Source organism: Rhea americana, unplaced genomic scaffold, assembly GCF_003343005.1.
Source record: "Rhea americana isolate MKP2758 unplaced genomic scaffold, rheAme1 scaffold_19, whole genome shotgun sequence".
Lineage (NCBI taxonomy): Eukaryota > Metazoa > Chordata > Aves > Rheiformes > Rheidae > Rhea > Rhea americana.
In genome coordinates, this window is record NW_028186038.1 from 7512428 (window position 1) to 7531685 (window position 19258).

Below are 19258 nucleotides of genomic sequence, written 5' to 3' on the forward strand. Positions count from 1 at the left end.
CTTCTCGCAGCGCCATGGATGCGACGGCGGCGGGGGAGGACGGCGAGGAGCCCCCTCGCGGGGCCCGCGTCCTGGGCTCCGAGCTGGTGGAGACCTACACGGTGAGGGCCCTTGGCGGCGGCGGGCCCGGCGCGGTCCCGTGCGGGCGCTGCAGCCGGGCTGAGCGGGGAGCGGGCCGCGGCTCGGCGCGCCGTGAGGCGGCTGCCTCCGGGCTCGGCGCTGTGCTGAAGCTGGTAGGAAGCTCCCTACCAGCGGCTGAGGAAGGTGGGGAGTTTCCGGGAAGCGCCTCCCGGGGGGGGGGGCTGTGGTGTCCCGCACCAGGAAATTTGGCCCGTGCGGGCTCTTCGTAAATCTGACCCTTGGGAAGGGCTAGTGTTTTAGTGGAGCCTGAATTTGAAGAGCTTCCCCCCTTCATACGTCCCTCCGTGTGCACGTATGTCTGTCTCTCCTACTTGTGTACGTATACGTATATCATGAGAAATTGGTATTGAGAAAATGCGGCTTTTAAAGCTGGATGGAATAGAGTATGAGACCTTTTGTTAAGGTGAAAATACCATAAAATACCCCCTGAGAAGTTTCATTTTATGTTCAGAGGAAGATAGATGATTTGGGGATGGAATTGCCCATGGTATTGCTCTCAGGCAGTTTTTTCTTTTACCCCATCAAAAAAGAGGAAAGATCGTTGGCAACATTTCTGTTGGAGAAGTTAAATTTTTCGTTTGTAACTTTTTTTTTTTTTTTAAGTTTCATTGTACCCAGACTTAATTGATCTGGTTTTTTAGGAAGCTCATCACAAAAACAAGCCTTAACATAAATGCACGTAGAGAACACCACCCTGTTACATAACTATTTTTTCTTTCTACTCCTACTTTAGTTTACTGTGATTTGAATAGTCTTTTTCTGTAGAATGCATGTTATGATCCCTGGTGGCTTCTTGCATTAGGAACTTGGAGGAAGGAAAAAGAAAGGGGCAAAATTATTTAGAAAGTGCTTATAAAAAGTTGTGTATTATTTTTATGAGTAGTACCTTAAATTACTGTCACTGGAAAGGTACTCAGAAAAACTCTAGAGCAAAAGGAAGGCACTTTCTGATTTTTTTAATAAGATAGTGATTGTAAAACTGTGCCTTGGCAAGAGAATTTACACAGCTGTAGTACTTGAAGGGTTTTGCTCTTTTTTGTATTGATAACACCTGAAACGTTCCTGTTTGGGAATAGCTCTTGGGTGATGAGTGGCCATGTTTACAGACCTAGATAAAAATTCACTGAATGCCTCAGATCACCTTGTTAAGGGGAGCATCCAATGAACTAGTTGGCGAGAAGCTTAAAATACATTCTTGAGGATTGTTTCAATTCCTTCTGTCAATTTAGTCGCATGTTGATGTTACCACTGTGTCTGTTGTAATGTGGTTCTTCCCCCAAACAAGTTTGTTTTCAAAGTCACAGATGAGTCAGGGCATGGTGAGGCTTTTTTGGCATGATGATTGGAAACTTCTGTTTTACATATGAACTAAGATTTGATAGTGTTAGTGATAGAATTTTCATGAGTATTTTGCAATACTTGTGATTGAGAAATTCAAGTGAATTTGAGAAAATTTAAAATATTACCTCTCTCCATACTCTAGTAGACACAAGTTATGGACACAGGAGGTGGAATGTGAGCTATTTATCTGCTTCAGCTTGCAAATCAGCATCATGGCACAACCAACCTTTGGTAACATTAGTGTGCTAGATTGAACTGGAGTACTGGCACATAACTTACTCTGCAACAGGTAAACTTCAGCAGATATGAAGATCTGCTGATAGTTGGGGATAATGTTTTAAGCCACTGCTATCAGAAGCTTAATTTTTAAGGCCTTAAATCTTATTTAATGATTATGTTTCTGGAAATTGCATGCTGTTTTAGTGTCCTTTTTCTAAGGGACTTTGAAAGGAAGATGTTTAGAAGGCAAAATTTGTCAGTAATTGGTAGTATTTGAGTATGTTGCTGCAGTTTCCAGAGCTTCATGCCATTAAGTTTACTTGTGGGTAAACCTTTACAGATTGCTAGCAGGACTTCAAACCTGCAGCCAGCTTCTGTGAAAAAGCCCATGCCATTAGAAATGTAGGCATGTATCTTTAAATGAAAACAGAAATTGTTTACAAAATAGTTCACAAGATGAAATAATTTACAAAAAATAACATTTGTGTTCAGTTTTTAAAATTCAGATGTTGTGGCACTAAGGACTTGACAGGGACCTGTACCTGAGCAGAAGTGAAATATGAGTGGTAGAAAAATCAGTCAAATCTGTTAAAGATGAAAAGGGAAACAGCCATAGCAAGAAGCATCTTTATCTGTTAGCATATAGTAGTCACAACAGTAGTAGCACTATTTACATCCTTGTTTTTGAAAGAATCAGTTTTCTTTTGGTATTGTTGCTTCCCATTTTACCCTACATTTTAGAGCTCAGCTTTCAAGATAACCTCAACAGAAGGAGGCATATTTTAATGACATTACTTGTTTGACATTTTGAGCTTAAATCCTGTAGAATACGTAGGGCAGGCCCACAGTTCTATGCAATTTTGAAAGTGGTACTTAAAATATTAGTGATTCTTGTTGAAATTTTAGGGTGGAAGCTTATCTATGGATTAATCTAGTGGAAAGATACTGCACTCATTCATATTTTTCTGTTGACTTTGTAAAGAATGAGCACTTTCGCAAGGTATTTCTCCAGCATGTGTTAGAGAAATAGTGCACGAGGTATTTCTCCTGCATATGTTGATCCTCCTAGATGATGACTTGAAGGCTGGCTGATTGTAAAAAAGGCCTTTAGGCTGCCAGCGCTTCATTTGTTTCCTGCTATGTGTTTGTTTGGCCTAAAATGCCTTCCTGCTTTTCCTGTCTCTTGCAGCTGTTTTTAATATAAATGCTTACTTTGGTGGGTAAGGAAAACACTGTGGCTTCCTTGAATGGGTGTAAACTATATGACTACTTGACAAGGCAGGGAGGAGGAGATTTGGTTGCATCATTGTACTGGCATTTGAGACCTAGTGGCTGCACTCCCACCTGCGTCCCAGACTGCCTGTGTGCCTGTGGGCAGCTCTTTTTGTCATCTGTTGTAAGGTGAAGTACTTGTCTTTTTCTTGACAGTACCAGTGTGATGTTGGATGAGGAATACAAGGGAATTTGCAAGTACTCCATACCACGAGAGATGAGCAGGTTTTTATAACCATTCAGGAAGTACATGAAGATCAGTTGGGAATCACTGATGTTCGTTTAACAGCAGGTTTAAAAGCTGTATACTAATTATAAAATAAATTACTAGTAAATATGTTACTTTAAATATTGAGGGAGTTGAAAGACATTCTATCTGGGGAGTGACTACTTAATTGCAATGAGCTTGAAGTGACTAGTCTGTATAAACAACCTCAGCAGTAAGAAAAATTATCATGCGAAAATACAGCACTATAGATCCATTAAACACTTTACAAAGTACAGTTTAAATTGGCCAAAGCAAATGATATGTAAAAAGGTGCTGAATATTCATTACACAGTCTGGTAAAAGGCACTCTGGAAAATAGGGAGATAGGTTGCCAGGATGAAAACCTGGGAATGTAAACCCTTTCACATTTTAGCTCAAAAGAAACAGAGTTTATGACAAAAACGCGAGTGGAGAGTTCACATGGTAAATTATGTCTGGGAGACAAGGCACTGTGATAGGATTTCATCATCCTTTCCTTTGTTTATGCCTTCTAGCCGTTGGCTTGATGGATAGGCAGTCACTGAAAAAAACTTAATAAAATGTCAGCCTTCTCATCTTAGTGCACTTAAAATTAATTGTAGATGTACTTAAAAAAAAATCAGATTTTTGCTTTAAAATGACTGATTGATTTCTGTATAAATTTGGGAAATGAGACTTTAGAGCACATAAGCATATTGCATTTGTATCAGTTCTACTTGATGAAGGCTACTTGTGAGTTAATCTGAAATCGATTGCTGTCATTCTGCTGCCAGTGCTGCTTGACGGGTAAATATGTACTGCTAGCTCTAGATGTGTTCTACATGGGTAATGTGGCTTTTTAAAATCTTAATTTGAGGAGTTGTATCAGTGCATCTGAAATATTCACAGACATTTTCTTGACCAGGCTGCTTATCCACTTGGTTCAGTACTCTCTTTCTAAAAAAGTCATCAGTCCTTGTCATTTCAGCGAGAGACCTTTATTGTGTGTTAACCCTAACTGATTGTAGAGTATTGTAGAAAGAGAGAAGGTGCATCCCTACGTTATCTCACAAGCTGTCAGTTGGGAGCTGTGAAGTTTACTGGGTTATCAGTGTCTAATCTTAGGTTTTATTCATTGTATATTCAATCTGCATTGTGTTTAGCTATACTGTTTTATCTCCCGTAAGATTTTTAGCACAGCTAGCTTTTAAACGGAAGCAGTATCTTTATTATTGCTTCTAAGTGTACTACCTTTTTAGTTCTAAACGTAATCCTCTGGTTTCTTTGAGTCTCCACTTGCTTTCCTCTGACCTTTGAGAAACTTTTGAATACTCAGATTATTTCTGTTTTAGTTTCTCACGGGCGTGGTATATAATGCTGACCTCCAGTTTCCCAACACATGACAGGAAGTCAGACGCAAGCCTTAATTGGGATTATAATTCTGTGTAAACTATTGTCTGTTTTTTCATTGCTCATCAGAACACTGACACATCGTTTGCTGTATGCTCTAGTCAGACATCTTGATTCGATACTCTCTAGGACTTGTTTTTTTGTTCAGCAAGCCAGCGTGTTACAGGCTCAGATGTTTCAAACAAAAAAAGCATCTGTGCTATAGGTCTTTTAACACTGAAGTAGTATTCTGTTTAGTGTTTGTTACTCTACTGGTTTGTGCTGATAGTAAGTGAAAACTGCCTTTCTTTTATGTGACATATTGAAAATTGACTGTTGATACTTTTTTTTCCTCAAGTGGGATTAGCAATAGATGTACATCCTTCCCATAGCACCTATGAATCGGGTCTGTGTGACCTGTGATAGCAAGCAATTTCCCTACTGTGTTAAATGCTTGCAATATCTGCTTGTCAACTGTGGTTTTTTTTGTTTGTTTGTTTTTGTTTTGTTTTGTTTTTTACAAGGAGTATAGTAGGAATAGATAACAGTTTCTTTAATTGGTTGTTTTCAAGTAGATGTGTATGTAAGAAGAACTGGTTCTGCTGAACCATGGTGGTTTTATGCTTTGTTTTATTTTCTATCTTGGCAGTTTTGCTGGGATGACTTGCTTCTGATATACCCAAAGGTGGATTGAGAGTTTCCTGCAGTATCAATGCAGTTCAATCTGGAAAGCCATCTGCAATGAAAATCTTGAGTTGTGTCCATTCAGTGTGTGCATAATTAAAAATAATTAGCCCTCTCTAAAGAAATGTTGAATTGCTTTAGTTAATTGTAATGGTTCTTTTGGGCACAGTCGTAACTCAGGAAGCTCTGTTACGTTTGTTTTTTTCTGAAAGGAATAAAATAGTTAACATCCAACAAACTAAAGGATTTGCCTAGACTTCTGAAGGTCAGGCTCTAGATTCCTGCTTAACTGTGAAGGTACAGCAAGATGTTCACCAAGTTCCTTTGCCTGTTGTAGAACTTGGTAAATCTGAAGGAGGGATGCTGCTGTCTCATGTTTGCTGTGTGGCTAGGTACGAATGCCAATTTAAGTTGGCTTGCACAAATGTTCAGAAAAAGTAGTAGTTTTGAGAGTCTGGCTAAACTTCAGTTTGGAAAAATAATAGCAGTTCCTTGGAAATAAGGAGTGCATCTACCCATTTTTGTTCATGGAGCAGTCGTGCATGAGGTCAGGCATCCTGCACCAGCAAAGTCACTGTAGAGTTTGGATAAGCTTTTAGTTAGCTATCATACTTTGTTATGAAAAATGAATCACTTTATAGTGATAAATTGACATACACATATCACAGCTTCTTTTAACTGCTTTTTCAGTTTCTTTCCTTACTTTTACTTTCTTTCTTTTAGGTATATATTATTCAGGTCAGTGTTGGCAATCATCAATGGACAGTCAAACATCGTTATAGTGATTTCCATGACCTGCATGAAAAGGTAAAGATGATAAAACTGTGACATTGATCTCTTGCAAGACATCTTGCAGTTTGTGTGGAACAAATTATTTCCTCAAAGTGTGAGAATGTCTGCTAGATAGAAATTAAACTATCTGAACTGCAAACTAAAGTTCTTTCTTTGCATGAGCAGCATTTTCTGCCCTGATTACACTCCCTCGTTGAACTGTAGGAGATTGAGCTGGACGTTAGCCTTACACACAAACATGTATTGGAAAGAACATAGTTCAGGCTGCAGTTGCTGCGACTTTTGCCATGAGAAGTGTTTGTGATAGCTAGTTTGATGACCAGATGCTGGATTGGAACAAAGACTGTCTTCAAGGGGATGCTAATAAGCTGTTGTTAGACGATTGCATATGGTAGTTACTAACCAGTACTGATTAAAAATAGCAAGTGAAAATGAGAGGAAGTCCAGTGTATTCAAGATTGGGCTCCTTTCTCAGGAACTCACCTAATATTCTGTAGTTCTATCGTTTTAAGTAGTTGCATTCTGCTCTGTGGCATGCAGACATTTTGTGGCGTATTCCTGTGAGTGAGATAGTCAGGACAGACATGGATTTTCGTTTTCATACATTCCCAGAATACACCATTGTTAAACTTCCTATAATTTTAAGATAAAATGTTCTTTCTAAAAAGGTTAGAAATTGAGTAGTAGCTTTAATTTACTGAAGCAGTTTTAGTTTTGGATCTTACCAGGGACAGACAGCATGCTCTTAGTGCATTCATTTGCATCTTTCATGCAAATTCAGATGGTGTGTCAGGCAATAACCTAGTCTTTCTGTCTTTCAGCTTGTTTCAGAAAAGAAAATTGATAAAAACCTGTTACCTCCTAAGAAGATTATTGGAAAAAATTCCAAAAGCCTTGTGGAGAAAAGACAAAAAGAATTAGAAGTCTACCTGCAAACCCTTCTAGTCAAGTTTCCTGTTACTACACCAAAAGTGTTGTCACACTTTCTACACTTTCATTTATATGTAAGTTATGTTTTTCACAGAATCACAGAATGGTTGAGGTTGAAAGGGACCTCTGGAGATCACCTAGTCCAACTTCCCTGCTCAAGCAGGGTCACCTAAAGCGTATTTGACAGGATCACATCCAGGCAGGTTTTGAATATCTCCAGAGAAGGAGACTCCGCCACCTCTCTGGGCAACCTGTTCCAGGGCTCTGTCCATCTCACAGGAAAGAAGTTCTTCCTCATATTCAGACAGAACTTCCTGTGGTTCAGTTTGTGCCCATTGCCTCTTGTCCTGTTGCATGGCGCTACTGAAAGTGTAAAAATGTAATACAGTGCTCTGACTGGGAGAGAATTGAATGTAATGCTTGCAAAATGACTAAAACTGCTTTTTTTTTTAGTGTTCTGCACAATGTAACAAATTAAGCATGTTTTTAAAGAGATTTTTGACACTGCCTTTATTGCAGTAGATACTGTGCTAGGAAGTAGTGTGGATAGGGACTCTGAGGTAAGAAAATAAATGCTGGCAGAATACTTGCAGTCTTTAAATAAAGCTGCAGCTGAATTGGTTGTTAAAGCTGAAATCAATCATGCTAACTCTCTGAGGAACCGTTACATAATTGATCACCCCCCCCTCACACACATTTAGTGGTTAGAGCTCTGCTTCTGTTCATACTGAAACAGTTTCCAGTAGCCAACTGTAGAAAAATGATACTTCTCCAAAAGAGTACACTGATGGAGCAGTCTATAGAGAACTAGCAGTATTGAGCAGATAGAATGGTATAGTAAAGGATCCTTGAAGTTAGTGATGGCTTGCTTTTATTTTCAGAATGCAAGTTTTTCTTTCATATATGTAATTAGGCTTCTGTAGTACGGCATCATGTTGTAAGGGGAAAAGTGGACTTTATAAAGAGAAAAATGCACTAGAGAACTCAGTGGAAAGGAAGAGCAGTAATTGCTTTGGGGATGGGATGTACTGAGATGGCTCCTTATGGTTTCTTATGAAGGCTCCAGAAACGAATCACAAGTGATCCATTGGGTATCACATCAACAAAGGAAAAACCTGTTTTAGTTGTGTTATTTGAACGTAAGTATCCTGTCCCGGTGGTAGTGTAGTGTTCGACTTTGATAAACAGGAGAAGGTTTACTTTGTAGTATTGCTATTGCCCTGCAGATCTGAGTGAGAAATACTAGTTTGTATTGTGATCGAGCCCTCTAAAATGGATTAGAGTTTTAAAATGTATTAAAAATGCGCATAACAACGTAAAGACAGGTGTCTGTTCTTTTCAGACAAAGCAAATTTCCTGATTTTAAGCAAGGAACAGGCACAGCTTCTTCCTGTTGCCCTTGTCTTCAGTTATTTTCCTGCTCTTGCAGACAATAGTCAGAATCCAGCTCACTGAAACTTCTTGTAATTTGATTTAAACTTGCTCTGGTGCTCATCCTTTTATCTTTTACTTTTCCAAAGAACTAGCATTATTTGATTATGAGTGCTTCTCTGTTTCTTTACCTGACTTGTGTGTTAGGAGCACAGATGTTGTTTAATCTGCACGTCTTTGTATTAAGTGAGTCTAGATTGAGGCATAAATTCAATTGTTTATACTTGGAACTTGTTAGAGCGCTTTTAAATATTTACAAGAAATGTTAGCTATTCAGAAGAAAAGCTAAATATTTACCTTAGCAGTTCTACTAGAAAATAATCTTCTTGCAGAACTTTGATCTTTTAAAATATCTCAGTTTTCAGACAGCCCACATGCATGCTTGAGACAGTTTATATTGCCTCATTAGGAAGACTATGATATTTGTCTATTGTTATATATAGTAGTTCAAGTAAGGAACGCTTAACTTTATTTTTGAGGTTAATAGAACTGATAGGATTAGAAATAGCCGGCCTTCCATAAATGCATGAACAACACTTCATATGTTGCAAAGAAAAATCAGGTGCTGCTTGGCACAGAGAAGTGGTTACATGTGATAGTGGTAGTACAGTACACTACTCTGGTATTGTATGGGATATCCATGGTGATACATGATGCTGATTTTGTGGCACGCTCTTACACTTCGTCATCTTAAAAGATGATTTGCAAACCTACAGATACAAGGTTTAGCAAGAAAAAAGTTGAGTGCCCCCAGGCTGTAGTTGAGCAGCTGCTGTGGACGGATGGCTTCTGTGTGGTTGATGCATATGACTAATTAGAGCTGAGATGGAGGCCTCTCCTCCTTGAGCTGATGCAGTAGTGCAGTTGCTTTTTTTACTTGTTAATTGCTGACAATCCAAGTTATAATCTTGTTTCAATCATAAAAGTAGGAAAAATATCTGCTATGTGTCGCAAATGATGAAAGGGATACAGGGAGTATATAGTTTTCAATTAAGCATGTAAACGCTAGATGAGTGTAGTTGATTTATTCAAAATAAGTCAGAGCTGTTGAATTTTGTTTGGAACATTGCTCCTTCTAGCTTTTGGACACAAAACTCTTGTAGAGGCTGTGTTTGTCCTCACTGAGCACAGTTTCAGTTGTATTGAGATGTGCCTTTCTAAAACGCTTGCTTCATCAGATGAACCAAACAGTGTGTTGCAGATGTCCTGTGGTTCTATTCCCTTGTTATGAATCATGAGGACTTTGTCAGCAAAGCGAGCTCATTATTCATTTCATGATAATCCATAACATCTGTTGACCCTTTGCTGCTACCTTATCAGATGTGTGTGTCTAGGGAAAACTTCGCTATCACAGTGGTTTTATTTTGTGCTATTCTTTTGAGCCTTTGAGAGAGAAGTATTGGAAATGCTTGGAATTTCTGACTTCCACCAAACTTTTGCTTGTTGTGGAGAGAAATACCTGCACTGATCTTTGTGCATGTTCAGTTTTAGAAGGAACAAAGCCCTGCATTGAAAGTTTTCAGGCTTTTCCTTCCTTCTGGAGCTGTCAATGCCTGGAATGGAAGCTGAGTTACCTGGGTAGGCCCAGGAGGGTAGAAGGTGGAGAACAGGGCTTTTTGGTTATTTTTCCAGCAAGTGAAATGGGTAGTTGAAGATGACTACTTCTTGTATCTCTCCTCTTCTCTGTAGACCTGTTCAGCTAATGTTTTTGAGTTATTAGTGGTATTCTGAGGAAATGTTGAGTGCTTGATGCATTTGGTTATTCTTAAAAATATTGAAATTCCCATTTTTTTGAAAACACTATACTTTATAATAGAAATTTACTTGATATTCCAAGAACTACTTAAAATTACTTCAAAAACAAGCTGACTTTCAAGCTTGGCAAATAATGGACAGTAATGGTTGCTGTAGCTACTGTTGCTTTTTCCTTCTAATATATGCAGGATGTGCCTATTTAGTTATAGGTCAGTATCTCCCATCTTGAAAATAAATTTGTGTCAAATTAAATAATTTCAGATCATTTTTCTAAAGTATCTTGAAGTTGCAGAGAAATCCAGTAGACATATTTACAGTTGATTTCTGAAAAAAGTTATCAGCAAAGATGCACGTTGAAAAGTTGCAGTAAGTATGTAAATAACAGACTCAATTACAATGCTTTATTCTTTGCAGGAGATCAATGGGATCACTGCTGCACTGGCTGAAGAGCTCTTTCACAGAGGTAAAGAACTTGCCAGAAATTAACTGGGAACGAAGAGAGAGGTTTTCTCTATGTGTACGCATTTATATACCAAGATATTTAATCTCTAGACAGTCAGAGATTCTTGGACTCTGCATATCTGACTGGGACTTTTTCTTCTTCTTTCTCTTCACTTCTTTCTTACTGACTGCAATTTATGGCAGATGTACTTTGATTCAAGCTGTTATTTTGGGAGGAACTGTAACAGTAGTGCAATTACTTTTGGAAACTAAACAGAGAAATCCATTAATTCAGCTTTTGAAAAGGGCTTGCTTATTAGTCTGTGGCCTGAAAGGATAAGGCATGGTGCTAGTGATCAGAAGCTTTTGTTAAGCTTTCTGTCTTGGCATGTTGTTCTGTGACATGTAGGGAAGTTTCTTTTGTGTCAATGAATGCTGATGTAGTGTGCGTTAAATGCAAGAAAGCACTTTGTCTAATTTATTACTGTTCTTTTGGAATTCAGGAAACATGAGACATTCTGGTCAGTTAATTAAAGGATCTTCTTTTCTGAGACTGACAGATGAAGGTGGAATACACTTGCTATAACTGTAATAGCTCTTTTTTTCATCTCTACTGTAAACAGAACTGGTCCATTGCCAGCAGAAGATGTGTGAAGTGGCTAACCCAGGCTAATTTTGTGTTAAAGGAGATGTTAAATGCTACTGTGTTTGCCAGCTGGAGCAGTGGTAGTGTTGGCTGAGGTGATAGGTGAACCATGTTTCAGTATGCCTTTTTAGATTGTTCTGGCAAAAAATTAGGTAAAGCCATTTCAGAGGATCCACTCAGCAAATTTTGGAACAGTTTTATGTAGTTCCTGAAGAAATTTGTCCCAACTTTGTAGCACACGTGGTCTTACTGATTACTGGAATTGCTGGTATCTAACTGGTGAGTGTACCCTTGCCTTAATGTGTAGCTTGACTCTTGGGATTTGCTCCCTTTTAAGCCAAAGGGATTTTTACTTCTCTCAGAGCATCTCTGAAAATGCTGGTTATCATGAAAGCTGAAGCCATCTTGTTTATGGAGTCAAACTGATGTCACTAAAAGGAAGAGGAGACAGCCATCAGTTCCACGTCTATGTGTTTTGACTGCTGCAGTCCATGTTATCTTTTATGGTGCCTTCAGAGAGACGTTCGGATGTTGTTTCCTACTACTTATATACTGTTCTAGAATGAGCAAATAGCAAATGACAATGCATTTTCTATTCTAGGAGTCTGTATTGGTGTTAGTGTAGTAAAGGAGCTTACGCTCCCCACAAAAACATTTGCTAAAATTCTGCCTTCAGGCAGTATAGCAAAAGCTGTAAGGTCTGTTACTTTTTTTAGATGACAGACACTACTTTTTCTGAATGTAATAAGTGCTAACTGTTGCAGAGTTTATCTTAAAAATATGGAGAAAGCATAGCGTCTTCTACATTATGTAAATGAATGTTGTACGAATCTGGTCCTGGTAAGATTGAGGGCAATTTGTTGTTAGTTGCCTTAGGAGCTTCGGGCTTATATGATGAGTGTCCTTTCCAACACCTAGACTATTTTGATGTTAGATACTTTAAATCAATCCTTCTAGTACCTGTTTAAAATAGTAAAAATATGCATTGTTTTGATGCCTCAAGAATAAAAGGGACAAATATTTTATCACTAAGCTTAGATCTTCTCTGTACCGTTTGTTCTTCTGTCACCACTGAAATTGTGCGACTCACTGCAGCAGTATGTTTAGTATTGTTATACTTTCCTTTTTCAGGAGAGCAGTTGTTAATGGCTGGAGAAGTCTTTAGCATCAGGCCCTTGCAGTTATATGCTGTCACTCAACAGTTGCTACAGGGGAAGCCTACATGTGCTAATGGAGATGCCAAAACAGATTTAGGTCATATCCTGGATTTTACCTGCAGACTCAAGTATTTAAAGGTGAGCTAAACTTGCACAAATACTGCAGACGTTCTTTCTAGCACACTTTGACATGATTCTTAGCAAACTTGGAGTCTGGTGTGAATGCACAAGAGCTTTACAGATGACAACACTGAAGGCTCTGCAAGCATTGAGAAGTCAGTGTTGAACAGATGTTTATTCTGCCTACTTTCAGTAAACACCTTATTCTCTAACAAAGATGATTCCCCCCTGTGACACGATCTCTTTAGCTGTTTTGTCTAAGTGCAATCACAAAATCTTACTGCGTGCTACTAGGAATGCGTAGGTAGGTGCACATTCTGCCTCACTGGAAGGCTTAGCAAGTTGCAAAAGCAAAAAGGCACCTATATTGCTATTTCTAAGGAACTTGAGTTGCCTTTGCCATCTTACGAGTTTATGGAGCCCTCTGAACTGAGGGATCCTCTGACTGAAGAAAAGCATGTCTTTTAGAAAAATACCCATCTTCGGAGTTTTCAGAATTCCTGTCCCTTCTGAATGCTGCTGAGCGAGTCCTTTCAAAGCTTTTGAGCTGCAGATAAGACCAGAAAGAAAGCTGAAAGATTTCTCCCAAGATTCAGCTGTTCGCAGCAAGCATTAATGAAACAAACCATTTCTGTTTTCATGCTGTTAACATTTACTGAGGCCAAAATAGTAAGACAAAATGGAAATTTTAGGTGCTTTTTAATTAGATATATACCAGTGGAGTGCTTTGTTGTTTTGCAAAACCATCTTGGCAATGCCCTGAACCTCATCCTTGGTAGTGGAAATGAAGGTAGTTCTGTCTTGGAAGACCCAAATGTTTCAGGAAAGCTGTTTTTAGTGAATGTAGGCCTGTCTTCATCAGCTGAGAATGAAATGTTGGTCAGTCTTGCCTAAGATATCTTTTTTTGCATGCCCTATGTGCTACAGAAAACAAGCACAAGGTGGCAGCTTAGCTTCAGTCCTTTATTTTCTGTGCATAGCTGGTGCAACATTTTTTCCTGAATTGAGTTGTCTGTAATTTTCATGAATCACTGCATATTTGAAAATTTGTCTGGAACTTGGAATGTTTTTCCAAGATACTGTATTTGTGGTACAGCCTGTATAAGCCTTTTGAAATGCAGACAAGTTTGATAATATGTACTAACTCTGATTTTAATTATTGATTTCTAGGTCACTGGAACAGGAGGACCTTTTGGAACCAGTAACATTCAGGAGCATCTCTTGCCTTTTGATCTGTCAATTTTTAAATCACTTCACCAAATAGAGGTATGACAGAGATACTCTTCACTCATGATTTCATAGAGGCTCTGCAAATGCCAGGTCTGCTGTGTATTTCTGAGCATTAGTAATTGTATAATTTGGCTTAGTGCTAAAACTGGAGACTACGGTGTTTGGAAATAATCGTGAAATCTTTTACAATTCTGTTCTCTTGAAAAGTTTTGCATTGACTGGCACTGGCATTTTCATCTAGTAGTAAACAAAAGTCTGTCCAGAGATTGGACAAATCTGTCCAGAATCTAGACTTTTTTTCAAGGGTGGTAGGAGCTCCGCATCTCTCTGTTCAGTGTGGTTTCTGTGATACACCAGTGAAGCTGCTAGTTGTGGTCATTTTGCAGTGTGCGCAGTGCTTTACCAGGAAGTACTTGGTTGCTAGTAGAGCTGCAGCAGACCTTAGGTGTTGTAGATTCATCATGACCTAAAAGGAAAAGACTTTCTAATCTTAAATGGAGTCTGATGCTAGCATCTTAAATGCTTAGCCTAGTCTCCTTGCTTCTCAAGGCACTTCATTTTTTTATTTACAATAAAGAACATAGAATACATAAATGAACTTGTCTGCAGGTAAAGCCACAGTTCTTTGAGATACCACTCTTTTTAGTAGCAGTAAAATGCTGTGAACTGTCAAACTGCCTCAAGCAGTGTGTGAGGGAGAAAGTTGGTGGATAAGAATCTTTGAACAAAGAACTGTTTAAGTTTCACTTTTCTGCAGTTGTCTCAATTTCTTTGCTTTAGCTTTACCAAGTTTTGATATTACTGACCTGATAATCTCCTGCTTGTGTCTGTGTTATGCGAAGGGGATTCTTGAGGAGTTTTGTAACTACTTTTCAAATTGTTAATAGAGCAGAGACCCAATATTAAAGGTTTCAGCTGTCTCTTCCACATCTCACAATTGTCTGTAATATTGTTTCTGATTTTATAACATAAAAATTACATTTTTCTTTTAAAACAGATAAATCACTGTGGAGCAAAACTTATTAAAGGATTAACTTCATCAAAACATGCTCTAGCCACAATGAGTGTTCGATTTTCAGCAACATCGATGAAGGTAAGAGTGATTTCCTACTGCTGGTAGTTGCTTAAGCACATGCAAAAATAACATGGAGAAAATGTGGAGGAAGCGTTTACTTGTATCCCTTCACAGGGACATTGCTTATGCTTACTAGAACGGATGATTCTGTTATTCATCCAGAACTGAATGTTTATGTCTTGGTTTTCTTTTCTCTATGCTTTGATTTGGCAAGGGATATCTAGGAGCATAACTTTCTCAGTTCCTGTATTGTCCCTCTCCATTCCCTAATCAAGACTGGCTGCTGGTCTTTGAAGTCTCTCCTTGTCAGTACAGAATAAGCGTGTCAGCTTTCTGGTCCAGACAGTTCACATTTTAAGACCTACAGCTTTAATTCAGATTACTGGAAAGCTTAGCAATCTTCCTTACTTATGCATGGCCATTTGTTGGACTGTTTTCGAAATGGTTAGCTTTCGCTGAAAACAAACGTAATACTTTACTGTGCTTGTCTTAAATAGGAAATACTCGTGCCTGAGGCCTCTGAGTTTGATCAGTGGGAGCCAGAGGGTGCAACTTCAAATTGTCCAGTGACAGCAGTTATTCCAACTTGGAGAACTTTAACGACTTTAGATATGAGTCACAATAGCATATCTCAAATTGATGATTCAGTGGTAAGATTCATTTGGAAGAATTGTTTTTCATTTTTCGGGGATAAAAAAAAGACTGGCTGTGCTTCTGTGGAGCATTACATAGTACGGACTTTGCATTTACTTCCTATATCTTCATTTTTCTGGAAGAATTTTAACTTGCATCTCCTTTTTAAATGTTGGTTAGCAACAAAATTAAAGCTTACTAGAAAGCAATCTTTGAAAAAGCTGAGGGAGACTTTTTGAAATAATCTTTCTTCTACTACCTTGGTATTTCCTTTGCTAAAGGAGAATAGCTGTTTGTTATTCTGTGCTCTGTAAGTAACATGTTCACGAATACTGACTTTTTGAAACATTTTTACTGCTTGCGTTACCTTAGACCACTTATGAAAAAAAAAAAAAGAGCAAACAAAAATAAACAGAAACAACTTCTTGGGGTAGACTTTGGAGTTATTATCAGGGCTCAAGCTTTCTGCATATTTAAAAATGTTTGATTTTTCTGGCAACCTTTTTGACATCAACACAGTAAGTAGAGCATGGAAACAACATCTGAAATATTTTGCCGATACCTTGGTTTTGCATTTTGTAACTCAGTTGTTAAGGAAAAAGATCAGGCTTTTGTCACAAGAACAGATGTAAAACACAAACATACTTTTTTACTCAGATTATTCCTGCAAAGCAGAGAAAATAGTTACTTTTTAAACTGTACTAGAAGTCCCAAACATGGAGTGCAGTCCTATAGTTCAAGATTGTTTGTAACTCTAGGCTTAGACTTTTCAGGTGCCAGTCCACGCCTTAAGTACAAGGCAAGTCATTGGTGAAATTACAACCAACACGAAGCAAATGTATATGCAGTAACATCAAAATTCAGCATCTAATTCAATATTTGACTCTGACAAAAATAAAAGGTTTTGTAGCTTAAGATGCATTTCTAAGAGTTAGAGGCTTATATGAGCTCATATAATGCTTGCCAGGTATAATCAGTGTATGTTAGCAAATCGGTGAACTTATTCTGGCACTTGGTAGTGTGCTTTATCCAGGTGGTATCATATCTACTTCTCTGATAAGATGAAACAGCTATAATGAAATTAGCCTACAATTAATGCCTGAATTGGGTGAAAAATATTTGTCTCAAAACGAGTTTCAGACTTAACCATACTTGTCAGAGAAACCAGCTTTTTCCTCAGAAAGAGGATTTAACTTAATTTTGTTGCACAGTATTACCAAATGATTTTTTTAATACAAAAAACTATGAGACACTGTTCATTGGATGGTGCCTTCTGTTTGTCAGTCAGCTGTTAGTGAAGAATGTTTGTCCTGACTTAAAAGCTACAATGCATTTTATCACCGTCATTTTTCTTCCTTCTAGAAATTAACTCCGAAGATTGAATTCCTGGATTTGAGTCACAATGGAGTGTCGTTGGTAGAAAATTTACAGGTAAAAAAAATACTTTTGAAGGGGAATTTTTGTTCCAAATCTGTTTTTTTGTGTCAGAATTCTGTTGCTGATCTTAGTCATGGAAAACTGTTTAAACCAAAATAGGTTACGTGTTGTAACAATGTCAGGTACTCTTTTAATGATTCATTTCTTATTTGCTGTAGATATTTTCCTTTCTTTGCCAATATTGGTGTATAATGTTTAGTTCCTTGCTCTTACTGCCGGCCATCTCTCTCACTCAGTAAAACTGTATTTGAGAGTGTTCCCATTTCGTAAGCTCAGACCAATATTATGAACAATTTCACATCATATTTGTATGGCTAGGCAGTTTTCCTATAAACACTGTGGCACAGAACATAAACCTTAATATTTGTGTCTGTAATATTGTTTCATTTGAATGATTTGGTGTATGACATGGATCTTCTGTGCTTTCATAGCATCTTTACAACCTTGTTCATCTGGATTTATCCTACAACAAGCTTACGTCGCTAGAAGGTGTTCACACAAAACTAGGAAACATCAAAACTCTGAATTTAGCAGGAAATCAATTGGAAAGGCTATGTGGTCTTAACAAATTGTACTCATTAGTCAACTTGGATCTGAGCAACAACAAAATAGAACAGGTAACTTGGTCTCTATTTCAGTGTCAAACTCAATTGCGCTTTGAATTGCAAGAAATTTCTTCTAAAGAGTGAATTGAAAATTAAAAATGCAACTGCAACAACCTTTCCTGGTTATAACAGGAAATGAACAGTATAATATAACAGTAATTTATACTAGGGATGCTCAGCCTGTGTGCTGGTACTCTGTATATTTGTATTTATCCATTTTTCCATAAACTTTCAGATTGATGAAGTAAGAAATATAGGAAGCCTCCCATGCTTAGAAAAGGTGGTTCTATCCAGCAATCCTTTGAGCATCATTCCTGATTACCGGACCAAAGTGCTTGCTCAGTTTGGGGACAGGGCCTCAGAGGTAAGCCACAGTGCACTTTTCTTTTGAAGCTGGCACCTAACTAACTGAAAAAAAAAAATCTTTTTAAAGCCTAATGAGTAAACTAATGCAAATATTAGTAAGGCTGATGAGTTTTCACTTTACTTTGGAAAAGATCATCAGAGAATGAAACCATATTAGTAGCATTATGTCCATAGATCTAAAAAAAATTTTATCCTGTCTTCACTGGATAAAGAAACAGTATGTTAATACTTAAATACAGGTGTGCTAGAAGGGTCTTAAAACTTATCAAGTGTTTCTGAATGTACACTAGATTTGTATCGTTTTAGAGCAAGGGTCTAATGCGATATAGTATTTTTGCTTGTAGTAGCTATAAGATGCACAAAGTTCACATTAAGCTAATATTATTATGCTAATTTAAGAAAGATTGCCTTGTTTTCAATTCATTTTTACATATATTTTACATTTTTTTCAGGTCTGTTTGGATAACATCATTACCACAGAAAAGGAACTAGACACTGTGGAAGTGCTGAAAGCTATTCAAAAAGCAAAGGAGGTGAAGTGCAAGCTGAGTAATTCGGATAAAAAGGTGAGTTTGAGTGATGGCAGGAGGAGGGAGTCAATTGCTTGTGATATTTATGCTGTTGTGAAACTCAAAAAAGACTATAAAGAAGTCTATTTCCAACTGGCCAAATATGGATGGGACAGACAAATAGATAAATTGGGCATTGTCTTTTAGCCAAATAAATTAGGTCTGATGGGAATTCGTTAAACTTTCCTTATAACAATTTTTACAATTTCTTTGCTTGCTGCTTTAATGTGGGATGAATTTTTAATTCTTTTCCTGTATTTTCAGTATAATTTCAGTTACTATCTGGCCTTCCTTTCTGTGTTGACTTGGGAGAGGAAGATGGGAGGAAAAGACAGAGCAACTTAACACAGTGAATGTACAGGGAACCATAACAGCCATGCTTTACATCATACATAAGTGCAGAAACATAATTTTACTACCTATGCAGCAGAGTACTAAAGTGATTTTGCCATCTTCCTCCTTGAATTTTTTTTAGCAGTGAGGAAAAAAAATCAGAAATCTGCATCCTCTTTGCCTTCTCACATATATGTTCTTAGCGTTCTGTGTAGCTGATTAGTCTTGCTTTGGAGTTAAAGTTATCGGACCTTGTTCTCTCCTTGCTGGGTAGAAATCTTGCTTTTATTTTTGTGTGTTTTATGAAACTCACTGTTACTCTTGTCAGTCATCACAGTGATTAGTGACCAGAAGGACTTTTTAGAATGAATTTTTAGTAGAATTCCATTGCACTAAGAAAGCAGAAACCTTGGTGGATGCGACGGACAAATGCTGGCGCTAACTTCACTATTAATAAAATTGAGAA

The 19258-nt window shown here is 37.9% G+C and overlaps 1 protein-coding gene across 3 annotated transcripts in view; it reads left to right on the forward strand.

The window, feature by feature from the left end:
- The first annotated feature begins 6 nt into the window (after positions 1–6).
- The window catches only part of NISCH (nischarin), a 31541-nt gene continuing 12289 nt past the window's right edge, over positions 7–19258 (forward strand). For all 3 annotated transcript variants that reach the window (XM_085302506.1, XM_085302507.1, XM_085302508.1), the window contains exons 1-12: positions 7–101; positions 5996–6079; positions 6886–7068; positions 10595–10643; positions 12399–12562; positions 13715–13810; positions 14772–14867; positions 15347–15499; positions 16845–16913; positions 17351–17536; positions 17760–17888; positions 18343–18456. In XM_085302506.1, the coding sequence (XP_085158632.1) occupies positions 15–101; positions 5996–6079; positions 6886–7068; positions 10595–10643; positions 12399–12562; positions 13715–13810; positions 14772–14867; positions 15347–15499; positions 16845–16913; positions 17351–17536; positions 17760–17888; positions 18343–18456 (1410 nt within the window). In that variant the 5' untranslated portion in view covers positions 7–14. The remainder of the gene's footprint in view (positions 102–5995; positions 6080–6885; positions 7069–10594; positions 10644–12398; positions 12563–13714; positions 13811–14771; positions 14868–15346; positions 15500–16844; positions 16914–17350; positions 17537–17759; positions 17889–18342; positions 18457–19258) is intronic.